We start from the raw sequence: 14,139 nt of genomic DNA, 5'->3' as shown, positions 1-14,139 counted from the left end.
GTGGGCTATTGTGAATTAATTTATTCCCTGTTAACAAAATTATTTTTAATTAAAAAATCAAAGTTCTGAATTTTAGTCAATAACGTTAATCTGCTTCATCTAATGGATGCATGGCCGGTACCGATATACTGGCATATTGCCATTTTGATGTTCCAGGGGTGGAGAATATGGGGCATAGAACAGATTTATTTAGGTTTCAGTGCTCTTTCTGCCGTATGAGCAGTCTTTGGTCAGAAATTGTAACTGTTCACAGTCTTAAACGTCTGTGCTACTCATTAGATACGCTATCATTTCTTATGTGATCAGACTGGAAAGCTGCCTAGTTTCTCCAATTTTTCTCTCTTAATTGTAGTGTTCAATCATTAGTCAGTTGGTTCATAAGGCAGAAAGTAGAGTTGCCAATTCATTTCATGCTGTGTAATGCAATACTTGTAGGTTGGTAATTACATTACACAAGACTTATGATCCATCTTGAGATAGCTTCCTTTTGATGGATGACACCATCAAGGAGTGTAAAAGAGCTAGAATGAGCGAGGGAAGAATAAAATTTTAATTTAGCTCTTCTGTCCGTTTTGGTAGTTTGAGCACTACTTTTCAGCAGGCTAGTTATCTTCTGGAGATAGGATGAGAAGATTAAGGGAAGGAGAACTCTTGGAGTTATAAACCTTGCAGGTTAATTTTGGCTGTTTCAAATTGTCGTTTGGAAAACAGTGCTCTTGGGTGATCATTTTTGCAATTGACAGGGAAGCTTTTAGCATTTTAATAGAATCCATTTGTAATGGCAACACTTTTCATTCTGTTGCTAACAAACCATGTAATACAAGTTGTGGACAATCATAAATTTTCAATATGATTTCAACAGTATTGTCAGGTGTTACTCATAACTTAGGCAGATTGCATCAGCACCATATCAATTTGCTTGGAAATTTTAGAAAATTAGTACCCATACTGTGCATGTCTTGGCTGTGACTAGTAGTGTATAGGCTAAGTCCCATGTGCAGACAGGCCCTTGGTAGCTGAGGTCTTTCCTCTAATGTGCATCCTTAAAGCCACTTGGCCATCATTTTATGTCCTAACCATTGATTGATGTTGAGTAAGTGAACGTCACTTTGAGTTACCTGATGACTTAATGGCAACCCCATTTTTCCTAGGCAAGGAATACTCAAAGGTGGTTTTGCCAGTTCTTCCACATTATAGCCTACAGTACTTGATATTCATTGGTGGTTTCCCATCCAAGTACTAACCAGAGCTGACCTTGCTTAGCTTCCAAGATCAGATGAGATCTGGTAATTTTAGGTAATTTCAAAACTAAGATGCAATGACATAGTTCCTAGAGAGGGTCTCGGGAATAATGGCTTAGGACAGATCCAGCTTCAGAGAGGACACTTGGTTCAGAGGTTCTCTTGATAATCATGGAACATTCTTCAAATGTTTGACTGCTTTGGTTATGAATGGGGGAAAGTACTGGAATTTTTCAAAAGCAAGTGTCAAAACTTGTTGAAGGCTTTAATGACTGGAATCCCTGGGTTGCTGTGGGCTTTTTGGGGGCTCTTTCTTTTAGCGTGAAACCGGTAGCATCAGCTGTTGCCTGAGAACCTCTGAAGATGCCAGCCACAGATGCAGGTAAATGTGAGTAGAAAATGCTACTGGAATATGGCCTTACAGCCCGAAAAACACAACAACTAAGTGTCAAAACTCTTTTTCAAGTGTTTTAAAATTGATGACAATCTTCACAATTCAGAATTATATGCAAACATTACTCATATTTTTGCATTCCTTTCTGCAGAGAAGATACTGTTTCCTGGGGAGTAAGTCCTGGAGTTGGGGACTTAATATATTTTTATTCTGTGCAAAATTTCCATATTTTTTAAACCAGAAAACAAAGTCTTCACTGCAAAAACAGAATGAGAATATATTACTTCTGTCAAAAATGCTATCAATGGAGACTTATTCTGTACAAAATTTACATGCATTTTTTGTGTATAAAACAGTATTTAAGTTGCCAAGGGTCATATTATTCAAATGGATAGTCAACAGTATGGCTCCCCAATGCCTCTTAAATTCATACCGCAATCTAAATCAGAGAAAACTTGCAGTTTCATGAAGATGAAATGAAAGTTTCAGGAAACTCAAAATGTCAAAATCATTTTTAAAAATTAGGTGTTTAGATAGAAAGCCATCAACCAGTTCAAACTTTCCTAGATGAAAAATAAACCACCTTGGAGAACCAAGCAGAGAAGTTTCTGTGCTATTTTCTGCCTTTGAATGGTGATGTCTTGGGATGCCCTTGAGTCTATGCTTTGTTTAGTTACCAAACAGACTTGGAGGAGCTGTCAGGTGAGGTTTTCTTACCTGCAGCATTTAGACAGCTTGCTTCCTTCCAAATGCAAGAAAACAGGTGATATGATTATTTCTATCCTGCTTTTAACTCACAGCTGAGATGCAAGTATACCTGCCAGTCAGGAGCAAGACTATAGATGCAAAGAGTTAAGAATCTGACATGTTGAATTAACACAGCTTTGAATGAGACAGGCCATCCACTTACTAGTAGTGTAGATGATGCCACTGCATATTTGTAGTGGATATGAGATACACTACAAGCACAGAAGGGTCAGCTGATATATTCCTGATTTTTTTTTTTTTGGATGGAAATATCACACAAACAAAAAAAAATCTTGGCTGGTGCTTGTAAATGGACTTATGTGTGTTCAATACATAAGTTCACCCAGTAACCACCCAGTGGTAGCTTTTGGAGTGATGGGTGAGCCACGGCCCAATGTACAGTGATGAATATTGGGGAAGTCCCCAGTGCAGATCAGGTCAATGGCTAGGAAGTGCTGGAATACAATAAAAACATCCAGTGCATGTCTGCAATATAGCTATTTTTTTTTCGTGTCAGGAGCAACTTGATTTGCTTCTGGAGTGAGAGAATTGGCTGTCTGCAAGGACGTTGCCCAGGGGACGCCCAGATGTTTTGATGTTTTTACCATCCTTGTGGGAGGCATCTCTCATGTCCCCGCATGGAGCTGGAGCTGATAGAGGGAGCTCATCCACGCTCTCCCTGGGTGGCAGCCTTCAGGTTAGCAACCCAACCTTCAAGTCACGAGGCTTTAATGCACTACACCATCGGGGGCTCCAACATAGCCAATAATGCATTAAAGATACAATACATAGATCTTAATGTAGAATCTTGGGTGGTGTTTGAAGCAGTTATAGTATAAACAGATCCAGTGGCCTTGGTGTTAGTAACTGCATTTGCATGTTGTTGGAAGAACAGTATGGCACAAGACTGGCTTTATAAAAGACACCAATTTTATACTTGTCACCAACTTATTATTTATTTATACTCTGCCTTCATCCCCATGCATAGCATAGGATCAGGCACAACATAAAAATGTGAAAATTCACATTGCTAACAAAACTTACTTTCCCCACATTTCAGGTTGATTTTTTTTTTAGGTAAAATATCCATATCTCCCCCAGTCACACCGCCAATCTTCAAAATAATAATTTCAAAAACCTAAACAGTATTATGTTTTAAAAGTGCAGTCTGAAGAGTGTTTGTGAATAGAGTTCTGTCATAAGGGTACAATTATTCTAACAAAAGAAATTAGAAAGCACAGGTCTTCTTGACAGACTCCTTAACTTCAAAGCAGATTAGGTAGATTACACATTCAACAGTTACCAAAATTTATTTTTTTCCTTTTTGACCTCGACAAAAGCTTCCATCTTAACAATTTTGTTACAACTGACAATGTGCAGCCTGCTTTTGCTTTAGCTGGATCATTTTTCTTCATTTGTGAAAGAAGAAATAAGCTCTGGACATTCATCCTTCTGCCCCACAAAAATTCAACAGGAAATTGGGTGTTGTTATAATCTTTCCTAAATGTAATATTGTGCATACTTACTCAGGAGTTACTTCAACCAACTTCAGTGGGACTTTCTCCCAGTTATGAATACAATTTCAATGCAAAACACTTACTAGGCTTAACCACAAAAGCTTTTTTGCTAGACAAAGCTTTTCTTTAGATATGGTTTAAGCACCACTGTGTCTTATTGTCTTTCTCCATCAGACATTGTAGAGATTAATCTGAAAGTTTGATTCTTACCTTAAGTCACTGGAGAAGAGAAGATCAGACTCACCATTTAAGGCTGGAAAGTTAAACAACTTCAAATTCAGCCTACTGCTGAGAAAGGGCACTCTATTCATTTTCCTCTTGTCAGTAATGTGTAGTTTAATCTACTATGGTTCTTGATATCACAATATGGATTTATCTGGATGATGGGTTGCTACTAGTTAGGGTTGTGACAGTGTAATCTGAGATACACTGAACTGCACGTTACAGCTTGCAAGGGGTAAAATACATCTAATGATTTTTTTTAGCAAATATTTTATATTGTCCTGATTTTTTTTCAGTGTTAAGTTTCACTGGATTTTTGGAAGTAGGCCTAAAACTTTGGTAGTGGTAGTGGTGGTTCATAATAACAGAGATAGATAAGATTGATAAGGTATTTTTCTGACTTAAATGAGATAAAAACAAGATTGCTTTACAAGTAATTATGAGAAGATGCAGTAGCCCTAATACAGCTGAATTGACTGCCCTCATTTTTCCCCCAGCTGCCATACTTAATAAATGAATCTTTAAGATTAGTTACAAAGAAAATGCATTCCTCTGAGCAGTCTAAATTCTGCAAACAAACATAATTTTAAAAATTGGCTGGAACCAGATTTCATCATAGATTATATCCATCAAAATTGAACAGAGACTAAGTCCAGTCCTGCAGATTTCAGTGAGTCTGCTTTATAAGTCTGGATGCAATCATATTTTAATAGACTTGCAAAAACTTTGTAAGCACTTTTTAAAAATCAATGTTTCTAATTTTTTAACAATATCTAATAAATATAGTATGAAAAATATATAGAACACAGAATAACCAAAGCCTCAAGTAGGGCTGAAGCCACTTTTGGCATATCAGTGCTATCATGCGAAGGCTTTGCCTCAAAGGGCAGCATTAAAATATTTAAATAAATGAATATTTGAATGAATAAACAAAGAGAAATGAAATCTAAAAAGCTGTCAATTTTGCTTTCTGTTTTTTGAAACAAAATGTCTATTTCTAGAAAAGCAGTGTTTTGTTTGTTCCCCTACCATTTATGTAACCGGATATATGGGTTTTCCAAGTTTTTAATTTTTTTCAAAAAAACAAGGGAGAGATCACTTATCAGTGTGATAGAAGTAATAGCCAACATTAGGGTTATTTTTTAAAATCACAATGCATTTCAGCCAAATGTCTATTCTAAAGTCTTTCTTAGGTCTGTGGGATGAGGTGGTATGGGAAGGTAGGGTTAAAATAGTTTTAAATGGCCCAATCACCACTTGGTACAGGATGACATACCTCCAACTGTCCTCATTTTACAAAGACAGATCCAATTGATCTGTCATCTCTCCCCCCCCCCCTTCTTATAATTTGTTCCACTTTTCATCCCATTTTTCTCAACTGACTTTTGAAATTACTACTAGCTGAGTTCAAAGTACGTAAGTATTTTGCACTCAATTCATTCAGCATGTGAAGAGGAGGGAGCAAAATCTTGTCCTTCCAAATAGACCCCGACCAAAGCAAACTAATGCAGCTTCTCCAGCTTCTGCTTCCTTCCTCTTTGACAACTTTTGCCATCTTGACCACACTCTAATATTGCTTGGCCACATGAATTGGTTTTCATCTGTGAAATGTTGGAGGAAATGAAATATCTTTGTTACTTTCTGCAGAATAACCTATTGATCTCCGAGGACATTAGAACATCCATTAAGGTGAAATGCTTAAGCTTTTTTGAATGTAGGCCAAAATTCAGGATTAGATTTACAGATGTGTAATTCTATATTCATAGATCCTTTGTTGCCATGATTATGGCACTATTGTCACAGATGTAAGTGCCCTCTGACCTACTGTGCTGGGCATCAGCTGTATGGAGAGGGTGTTGTTTCTTCTGGTACAAGTGGTTGAAGTTTCCACTCCCCCACCCTGACCAACCAATGAGGCTGCAACGAGCAGAAGAAGGATCCTTGTTGCACTTCTTTCTCAAAACTTTGCTGGCTGGTGGGGTGAAGGAAACATTATTTGCCCAGGATCCAGTCAAAAGCAGTGCAGACACCCTTCTCTCTACATGACCAATTCATGATAAAGGGGGGAAGGAGGACAGGCTGGGAAATGCTACTTCTCTATGCAGCTGAATCAGGTGCATCTACCCAGTTCTATCCAAGTATCCAGCAAAGTATATGCAAGCATACACAGTGGCATTATACCAAGGCTTGAGGGCCCATCTTGCCAACCTTGAAATTGGATGGCATATTCAAGTCCCCCTGGATAACTAATTCCTCCTATCTTTAGGCCTAAAAAGCTTTTGATTGGACCATTCTCCTCTACATTGGTATTTACTGATAGCCCTGATGTGAGGGACAGGCAATTGCAGTGTTATAATAAACTCCAGAGAATGTAATATATATATTGTCAGTTTAGTAGACTCAAATCTTCCTGATGTGAAGAAATAAAGATACAAAGCAGTAGCCCTCGCATGAAATAATGCATGCCATCTAGTTTCTACAATGTATATGTGCCTTCAGTTGGATAAATACTATTATGAATGTAACTCTAAGGCCCCCTTTACACTGCCATATAACAGATTATATGGCAGTGTAGAAGGAGCCTTCTGCACTGCCATATAACCTGCTGTTATATGGCAGTGTAAACGGGGCCTTAGTGAATGCTAATATATGTGGCCAGAACAATGAGTGCAGCTATTATAGTATTGCTTAGACATGCAGCTTTCTCTGGAGTCAGAGAAGATGTTATCTTACAGCAGAATATATCACTGTAGAATGTTGGCTGACAACCAAAGATGTCATGAACATTCCCATCCCAAGACTGATTCTGTGTTTTAATGGAATAAGTAAATACCTTGTGTGCTGTTGAATGTTTTAGTTTGTTTAAGATGGACAGCCTCCAAGCATGGGGAGAGGTCAAGGCACAATACTACAAATCAGCAGTTCATTGACTGGTCACTATTTGTGTCAAGTGGGTTGTATGTCTCCGGAGGTTAAGAAACGAGGGTTAAAAACAAACAATCCAGAGAAAGTTTATTATCATCCCATCTAAAGTGTGAGGTGTGAATAAATGTATAACATGTACCACTATCTTATTGTGTAGTGTCAACATGGCCAGAAAGATAGGAATTTGATGATATCATACATGAGTAAATTTGTAGAAAACAAACAGCCCTAAAATCCCGGGGCAACATATATGTGAGTAGTGTACCTTAACTCTTATTTTAACAAAGGAGACATTCTCTTCTCTAAGTGGAGAACCAGGACAAAAACTTAATCCATCCTGGGAGAACCTAAAAGAAACACCAACCTCCTTTTCTCTCTCCACCGTAGTGCTATTTCTGGGTTTTTTTAATGCCTGGATGGGGAAATGGTGACAGGGGTCAGAGGTGGCTGACTCCCCTGAGGTATTGGTGCTATCCCGTCTCTGCAGAATAACCCTCAACTTATTCATGAGGTTGACATATATGTGAATATATGCGGTAATTACAAACCTCCCCGTCTCAACCTACCAAGCCCACCTTGACAGCCAGCAGCTGCATCAGGTTGCTGGAGGATAATGTTTCCATCTCTCTATCACCAGGGAGTAAGGCTGTGAGGAGGATTTGCCATGGTGTCTCCTGCTTGTTGTTGAAGCCTTGTTCACTACATCCAACTTACCTCCTTTGCTTGACGAGGCTACTGGCTCTTAAGGAGGAATGTGGGATATTTGTGGGCATAGCAAAAGCACCACAGTTGTAACTATATAGTGATACTTAATACTGAACAGTTGTGGATCTAAAAGATGTCCAGATTGTGATGTACAGAGTCTTCCCAGAGACTTAGCAAGAAGATACCAAAAGGTCATGGATGTCTTACATAAATCATAAAGCCCAATTTCATAGTCGCCCTAGATGTGCATACAATGAAATTCCGCAGCAAAAGAATCTAAGAAGGAGTTTAGGTGTGAACTGTGCATGGTGAAATCCCAGAAGCCTGAGGAATGAATAAACATGCTTGAAGTGTGGCTTCAGTAGCTAGATGATGCAAAACAGTGAGAAAAAAATGCAATGGGGAGAATTCAAACACAGTCGTTTAATTTGCATAATATATGCACATTTCTTATAGCAGGGTTGGAAATTCCCTTGGAACAAAGTTGTTTTTCAACAGAACATATGCCACCCTGTCTGCTGCATATGCGACCACACTGGAGCGAATTGGTGTCAAAGCCAAGAAGAGTCTGCTGTTTCTCTGTCCAGAGTCAAAAAAATCATGTCTGGTCACACGTCATGTCATCAGAGGTCAAATTCACTGCAATACAATTCTCCCTTACTCTGTTGACCTGTTCTGAACAGCATTTCCGATGGTCAGGAAACCACTCCAGGTCAGTAGGTATTAAAAGAAACGCTTGTTGTTTTATTCTTTTTTGGTGGGTACAAAAAACCACAGTTTCTTACACAGAACAAGATTATAAATAATATCGGTAACATGAGTGACCCGTAGTCTCTTTGATTCTACACTGCAGACTGATGGTGTTCTCTAAACGTATTTGTTGGTTTCTTGTAGTTAGACAGATGCAAATCCGTGGAACACTGAATGATGGAACAGAATGACGGTAACAGCAAATGAGAGGATGACCAACAATGTTTATAAAAAAAAAGTCTTTGAATTTTATTACAGTGATGGCATTTTATATCAATTATTGCAATGAATTGTTCCCTAAGATGGTTAGAAAAAAGAATCGTGTTGTCCTCTACTGAATTTACATCCGTTAAAAAGCAAGCATGTTTCAATATTCCTCTTTTTTTCCCAAAGAAAAAAGTAATTTATTTTTTCACAGGATTTACATATTTATTTCCTTATCACAGTTTAGTGACTGGTTTCCACAGCTGGATAATCTTCCCATTGTATAATGTTGATCATCTGGAGACACAGGTTAGCATGTTCATTGATTTCTATAGCAATTGGTTCCCCACTTTGCCAAGACAAAGACCACAATGTAGTCTTTTCTCAAGTGTGTTCTTCACAGTTTTAATGCTCTAAATTGGCAAGTCTTATTAGTTTTTTTTAAAGTCCACTCAAGTGAAATTTGTTGCTGTTAATATTTCTTTCCCAACCCCCTCCTACCCCCCAAGAAAACTAAATTATGAATATTTTTCCTGATATAAAATCTGAGTTTGGGTTTTCTGAGCTGAAACCATGCACGCATTTGTTGCTGATGATGTCTGGCATGTTTGGATGCCCTTCCCATACTCAGCCCGTTTTCTAAGTTCATCAATGACATTTCCTGTGTCGTGTTACAGTCCGTGCTGTATTCCCATCAGTCACTGACACAGTTTAATTAAGGCACTCGATTATTTTTTTGGTTTTTATGGTAGGTCTGATGCAATTACCGCCAATCCTGAACTTTGTCTAATTGCCGTTCCGGAGTGTACAGCCTTTGGGCAGTCGGGAGTGAGGACGCGGCCGTTCTCCCCCACGCTCCCTGTGATGGATAATCTGGCTTTGTTTCGTATGGCTTCTGAAAAGGTCAGCTAGGTGGCAGGAAAAAAGGCAGAAAAAAGAGGGAGGGGAGGAAATAAAAATGAAGTGTTACAATATTCCCAGTTCCCCAAAAATAGTGCACAGCAAACACCAAAAATATCTATATGTAGACATCTGCATTATCATGTTAACTATTCATATAGTATACGTGCATGTTCTACTTTTTAAAACCAGAAAGATCAAACTGGAGGCTCTAGTTATGTCAAAATTTAGTAAAAGCCAATCTCAACAGGGAAATAAAATCTCACACCGTTCCCAGTTTTCTTAGGAATTAAGCCTCCCTCCTCATGCCTTGTTTCGGTTTTATTTTCTGTCGATTTTCATGTATATGTACAGTTAGACCACAGGTTTGGAATTTGCTCACAAATTAGCTTGCAAACATAGAGGCAAGATCAGATTCATAGTATCTATAATAATCATTTTTAAGATACCAATTTTCTGGATATTTTAGTAAACTAGCCTTTAAAGCCCTAGAAGAAAAAATTTAAACACATGCCAATTTCTTCTACCCATCGCAATGGCACAACCTTGGGTGCCTTTCTTTCTCCTTCCTTCTTCCTTAAACACTTCAATTCCACTTTTCTTTCAACTCAGTTTAAGAAGGTTACACTCGTTTTCAGATACATAAAACCTAGAATATCAATACTAATTACCACCTTTAAAATTTTGATTAATTATACTGAGTTAGAGTCAGACTTAGTTGTGCTTATGAATAATCTACTGGAGTTAAAAAGGAAGGAGGAGGAGGAAGAGAAGGAGGAGGATAGTAACACATTATGTCTACGCTAAGCATGACTAAGTCTGAATCCAAACCACTATAAATAATTTTAAGAAGTTAAATTTAAGGGCCCATAACTCCCACTGAAGTAGACAGGATGTGCTGATTTCAACAGGACATCTTAATAAAACAAATTTCCTTGCTAAAATGTCAGCCACATGCAGGGCACAAGAGCGAGACACATAGCAGAAAAATATATGTGTACACAAAGGCCAAAAGAAAAACTTTTATGGTGCATTTGGACAACACGTTTTCCAGACTGTGGAATATTCCCTGAGAGCCATTTCTGCACTGGTTGCTTATCTGAACAATTAAAAGTATTAAAAAGAAAAGAAAAAAAGATGAAAAAGCAGGACAAAATGAATGTGCTCAATTCTTTGTTTTTCTGTGTAGTGAAACTTCTACACTTAGCATCACTTCTTTTTTAAGTTGTGTATGAAGCACTGCCTAGTGATAAGACAGCCAAATTATGAATGATTCAAATAGTAAACGGTTTTCTACGTTATAGGACAGGGATGGGCAACTCCTTTGGCTAGGTAGCCAGGGATCCCTTGGAGGGTTGCCCACTTCCTTCCAAAAATATTTTAATTAAACATATTTTCTGTAGGCATTATGCCGGACAACTTTATTCCTGTCTTGTACCAGGCTTTCAACCAGGAATAAAAGCAGAATACAGAAAGATCTGTGGGGGATACTTTCCCAATGAGACCATGGGTATCTGAAAATATGGATGTGTCCAAACACAATTAAATTAGCTGATTTTTTAATCCAAGTATACCATAGAGTTGCATTGGGGGAATCTAGAGATTTCTACTAAGGTACCCTTTCTAGCAAATTGTTAGATCCTCCAACACAATTCCATGGTAACTTCCATAGAATTGCCTGAAGGACCTAGCAAATTGCTAGAGAGACAATTTCCCACCTGAGTAAGTAAAACCACACATATAGGGTCAGTGGTTATGTTTCTTACTGTACTTATGGGTCTTACTGTACTTTTTTTTGAGAGATAAAGGTTTCTCTCGTGTCTGATGGAGAACCATAGTGAAATTGCCACCCTATTGTGGCCAGTGAGAGGTACATTTTAGTGGCCAATAGCTGAGGGGACTTTGGGCATGGGGGCTTGCAGACCTGAAAAAGTGGTGTTCTGGAAACATTCTGCCTTTGAGGCACAATTCCCCTGCTTGTGGTCTATGGCTTCTAGGAGAAAGAAATTACTATTAACTTGGGCAAGTCTTGTTTGCCCAATTAGAACATTTTGGAATTGTCAAAGGATACATGGTTGGGACCTTATGCTACAATAATGTTTATGCTTTGTACTGTACAGGCTAGTTTCACCTAGAAAAAACCTACTAAACCAATCAACACTTCAGTTTATTCTGTAAGTCCCCACCAGTTGAGACTAACAATAAGATGTAGGCTCAAATATCCTACTATTACGGTTTTCCTACAAAGACTTAATTGATGGTACTATGTAGCTTCACTCATAGCATAAGACACCACATTGGACAATGCTACTGGCCAGAGGAAGGGTTGTCTATACACTGCAGAGCTCCTACTGCAGGAGTGGGCAAGTGTGAAGACTCAAGAACTTGGAAGGTTACACATTCACCACACTCCCACAAGAAATTAAAAGATGCCCTCAAATTCCCCAAACATTGCAACTTCTGCCATGTTTTAGGTTCTCTTGGAGTATTTTAGATGGCAGAGACTATTTCTAACAGCAGAAATTGAGTAGAGACCAATTCTGGTTCATGTTGTTTTTCAGAAAAGGCCTGTCTTGAACCTAAATTGGCCAGCGGAGTGTGGGGACCAAAACGGGGCAACATTATTCCCTGCGTTCCCTCCAGGGCATTGAAGACATTTAGAGACAAAAAGGAGGTTTTTTTAATGGGATTATAATTTTGTTTACCTCAAGGAGGCCCTGTAGAGCCACAAAAATAGTCCATGGGCCACTCTTCTCCTACTCCTGTCCTATTATCTTGTTAGCGATCTTGTTAGTTTGAAGCCGCCTACAGAATATCGTCAATGAAGTTAGAACTAACGTCATTGCCCTTAAATAGTTATTTTTTTCAAGATGCCATATGGGCATAAGAAAGTCACATTTCAAAATAATTTTAATGAGTGGAAATGGCAAAATTTGTGGGTGCAGTGACTAAAAGGTGTCTTATGATATTTTCTTATTAATTCTGTGTTTTTTAATGTAAGAAGCAACAAAAAGCAACATGTAATGGAACAAGTAACAACCAAATTACTTTTTAAAACATTGGAATGATAATGCATTATCGCAAAAAAAAAAAGAAGAGTCTAATCCATAATAGGAACATGTTGCTTGGGGAAAAAGAAACTTTCCAAAGTCTGTCCTGGTTAGCACTATTTCTGGCTGCAAGTGAAACATCACAAATCAAATTGAATGCTATAGTTTAATATGGGGAAACAAACAACTCATGCTATCTGCGCAAACATAACTAGCTTGTCAAAGCCTAGATTCCCTTTTGACCTGCAATTTTCTTTTTGCAACATTTTTTCCCTGCTCTCTGAACTGTCCAAAACCAGTCTATAAACAGTTTTGCTACCATATACATTGTGCAAACTAGTCCGCTAAATGTCTACTGAGATTTGCAGTAGCATTCCAAACTGTCAAGCTGTGTTCTTGGTCAATGAAGCAAAACTAACCTGAGCTCACAGAAGGAAAGTCTGGCTATAAAAATGCAGGAAAATTAACCAACAGCTAGGGATAAGAAATAAATCTGTTTTAACTCAAATGTTTACAGTATATTTACTAAGTTCACAAACTGTAATCCTGGACCAATATCCTGTTTCAAATGGCGGAGTGTAAAGCTTTTCCAAGCATGCTTATCACTAAGGTTTCAAGGACAATGTCTACATTTTTGCAGATGCTACTCCTTTTCAAGCTTACTCAGAAGCAAGCCATATTTGTCAATAATGTAACAAACAAATGAACATCTCTATTGGACAAGAACAATGGTCCATCCATTTCACTAAATGGCTAACCAGAATACTGTTGAGAAATGAACATATCAAAGGCAGAATGACTTTGTGGGTAGAGGGGGACTTCTTGTCCTGCTGATGAGCTCACCTTGTTGGCTACTATGGGAACAAATAGTTGGGCTAAACAGGCCTTTGTTCTTATTAAGCTTGTTTTGAAAAAATCTTATTACAGCATTCAGTGGTAAGCCACTACTTCGAACCTGGAGGCTAAATACATTGATTAGTTGACCTAATCCAAAAGTCTCTCCAAATGTCATCCCAAGTAAATGTGATGGTCAAGAGTATTTACTATCAGCTTCAGCTGATATGCCAGCTGAACCCCTTCTTAGATTTGGAGGACATAAAGAATGTAGTACATACATTGGTAATCTCAAGGTTGGACTTTTGTAATTCACTTTAAATTGGGCTGCTTTTGTACCAAGTTTGGAAACTCCACTTGGTTCAAAATATGGCAGCCATATTGGTCACAGGAACATCCAGAAGAGAGCATATTACACTTGTCCTAAAGTCAGTTCACTGCCTGCCAATTACCGTATATACTCGAGTATAAGCTGACCCAAATATATGCTGAGGCACCTAATTTTACCACAAAAACTGGGAAAAGTTATTGACTCGAGTATAAGACGAGGGTGGGAAATGCAGCAGCTACGGGTCAATTTGAAAAATAAAATAGATATTAATAAAATTGCATTATTTGAGGCATCAGTAGGTTAAATGTTTTTGAATATT

General features: G+C 38.2%; 1 protein-coding gene across 10 annotated transcripts in view; it reads right to left on the bottom strand.

Moving 5' to 3' along the window:
• Positions 1-8,154: 8,154 nt before the first annotated feature.
• gria4 (glutamate ionotropic receptor AMPA type subunit 4) overlaps positions 8,155-14,139 on the bottom strand; it is a 328,810-nt gene continuing 322,825 nt past the window's right edge. For 4 of the 10 annotated variants that reach the window (XR_010004060.1, XR_010004063.1, XM_008108039.2 and 1 more), the window contains one exon: positions 9,387-9,613. Coding sequence is in view for 4 of the 10 variants with exons in the window: in XM_008108041.2 (XP_008106248.1) it covers positions 8,594-8,671; positions 9,473-9,613 (219 nt within the window). In the remaining 6 variants the exon portion in view is untranslated. Of the gene's footprint in view, positions 9,614-14,139 lie in introns of all 10 variants that reach the window. The other 6 variants (XM_008108041.2, XM_008108038.2, XR_010004061.1 and 3 more) reach the window with 4 other exon arrangements.

The sequence above is a fragment of the Anolis carolinensis genome, chromosome 3 (genome assembly GCF_035594765.1).
Source record: "Anolis carolinensis isolate JA03-04 chromosome 3, rAnoCar3.1.pri, whole genome shotgun sequence".
Classification (NCBI taxonomy): domain Eukaryota; kingdom Metazoa; phylum Chordata; class Lepidosauria; order Squamata; family Dactyloidae; genus Anolis; species Anolis carolinensis.
This window is presented reverse-complemented; position numbering and strand designations above follow the sequence as displayed.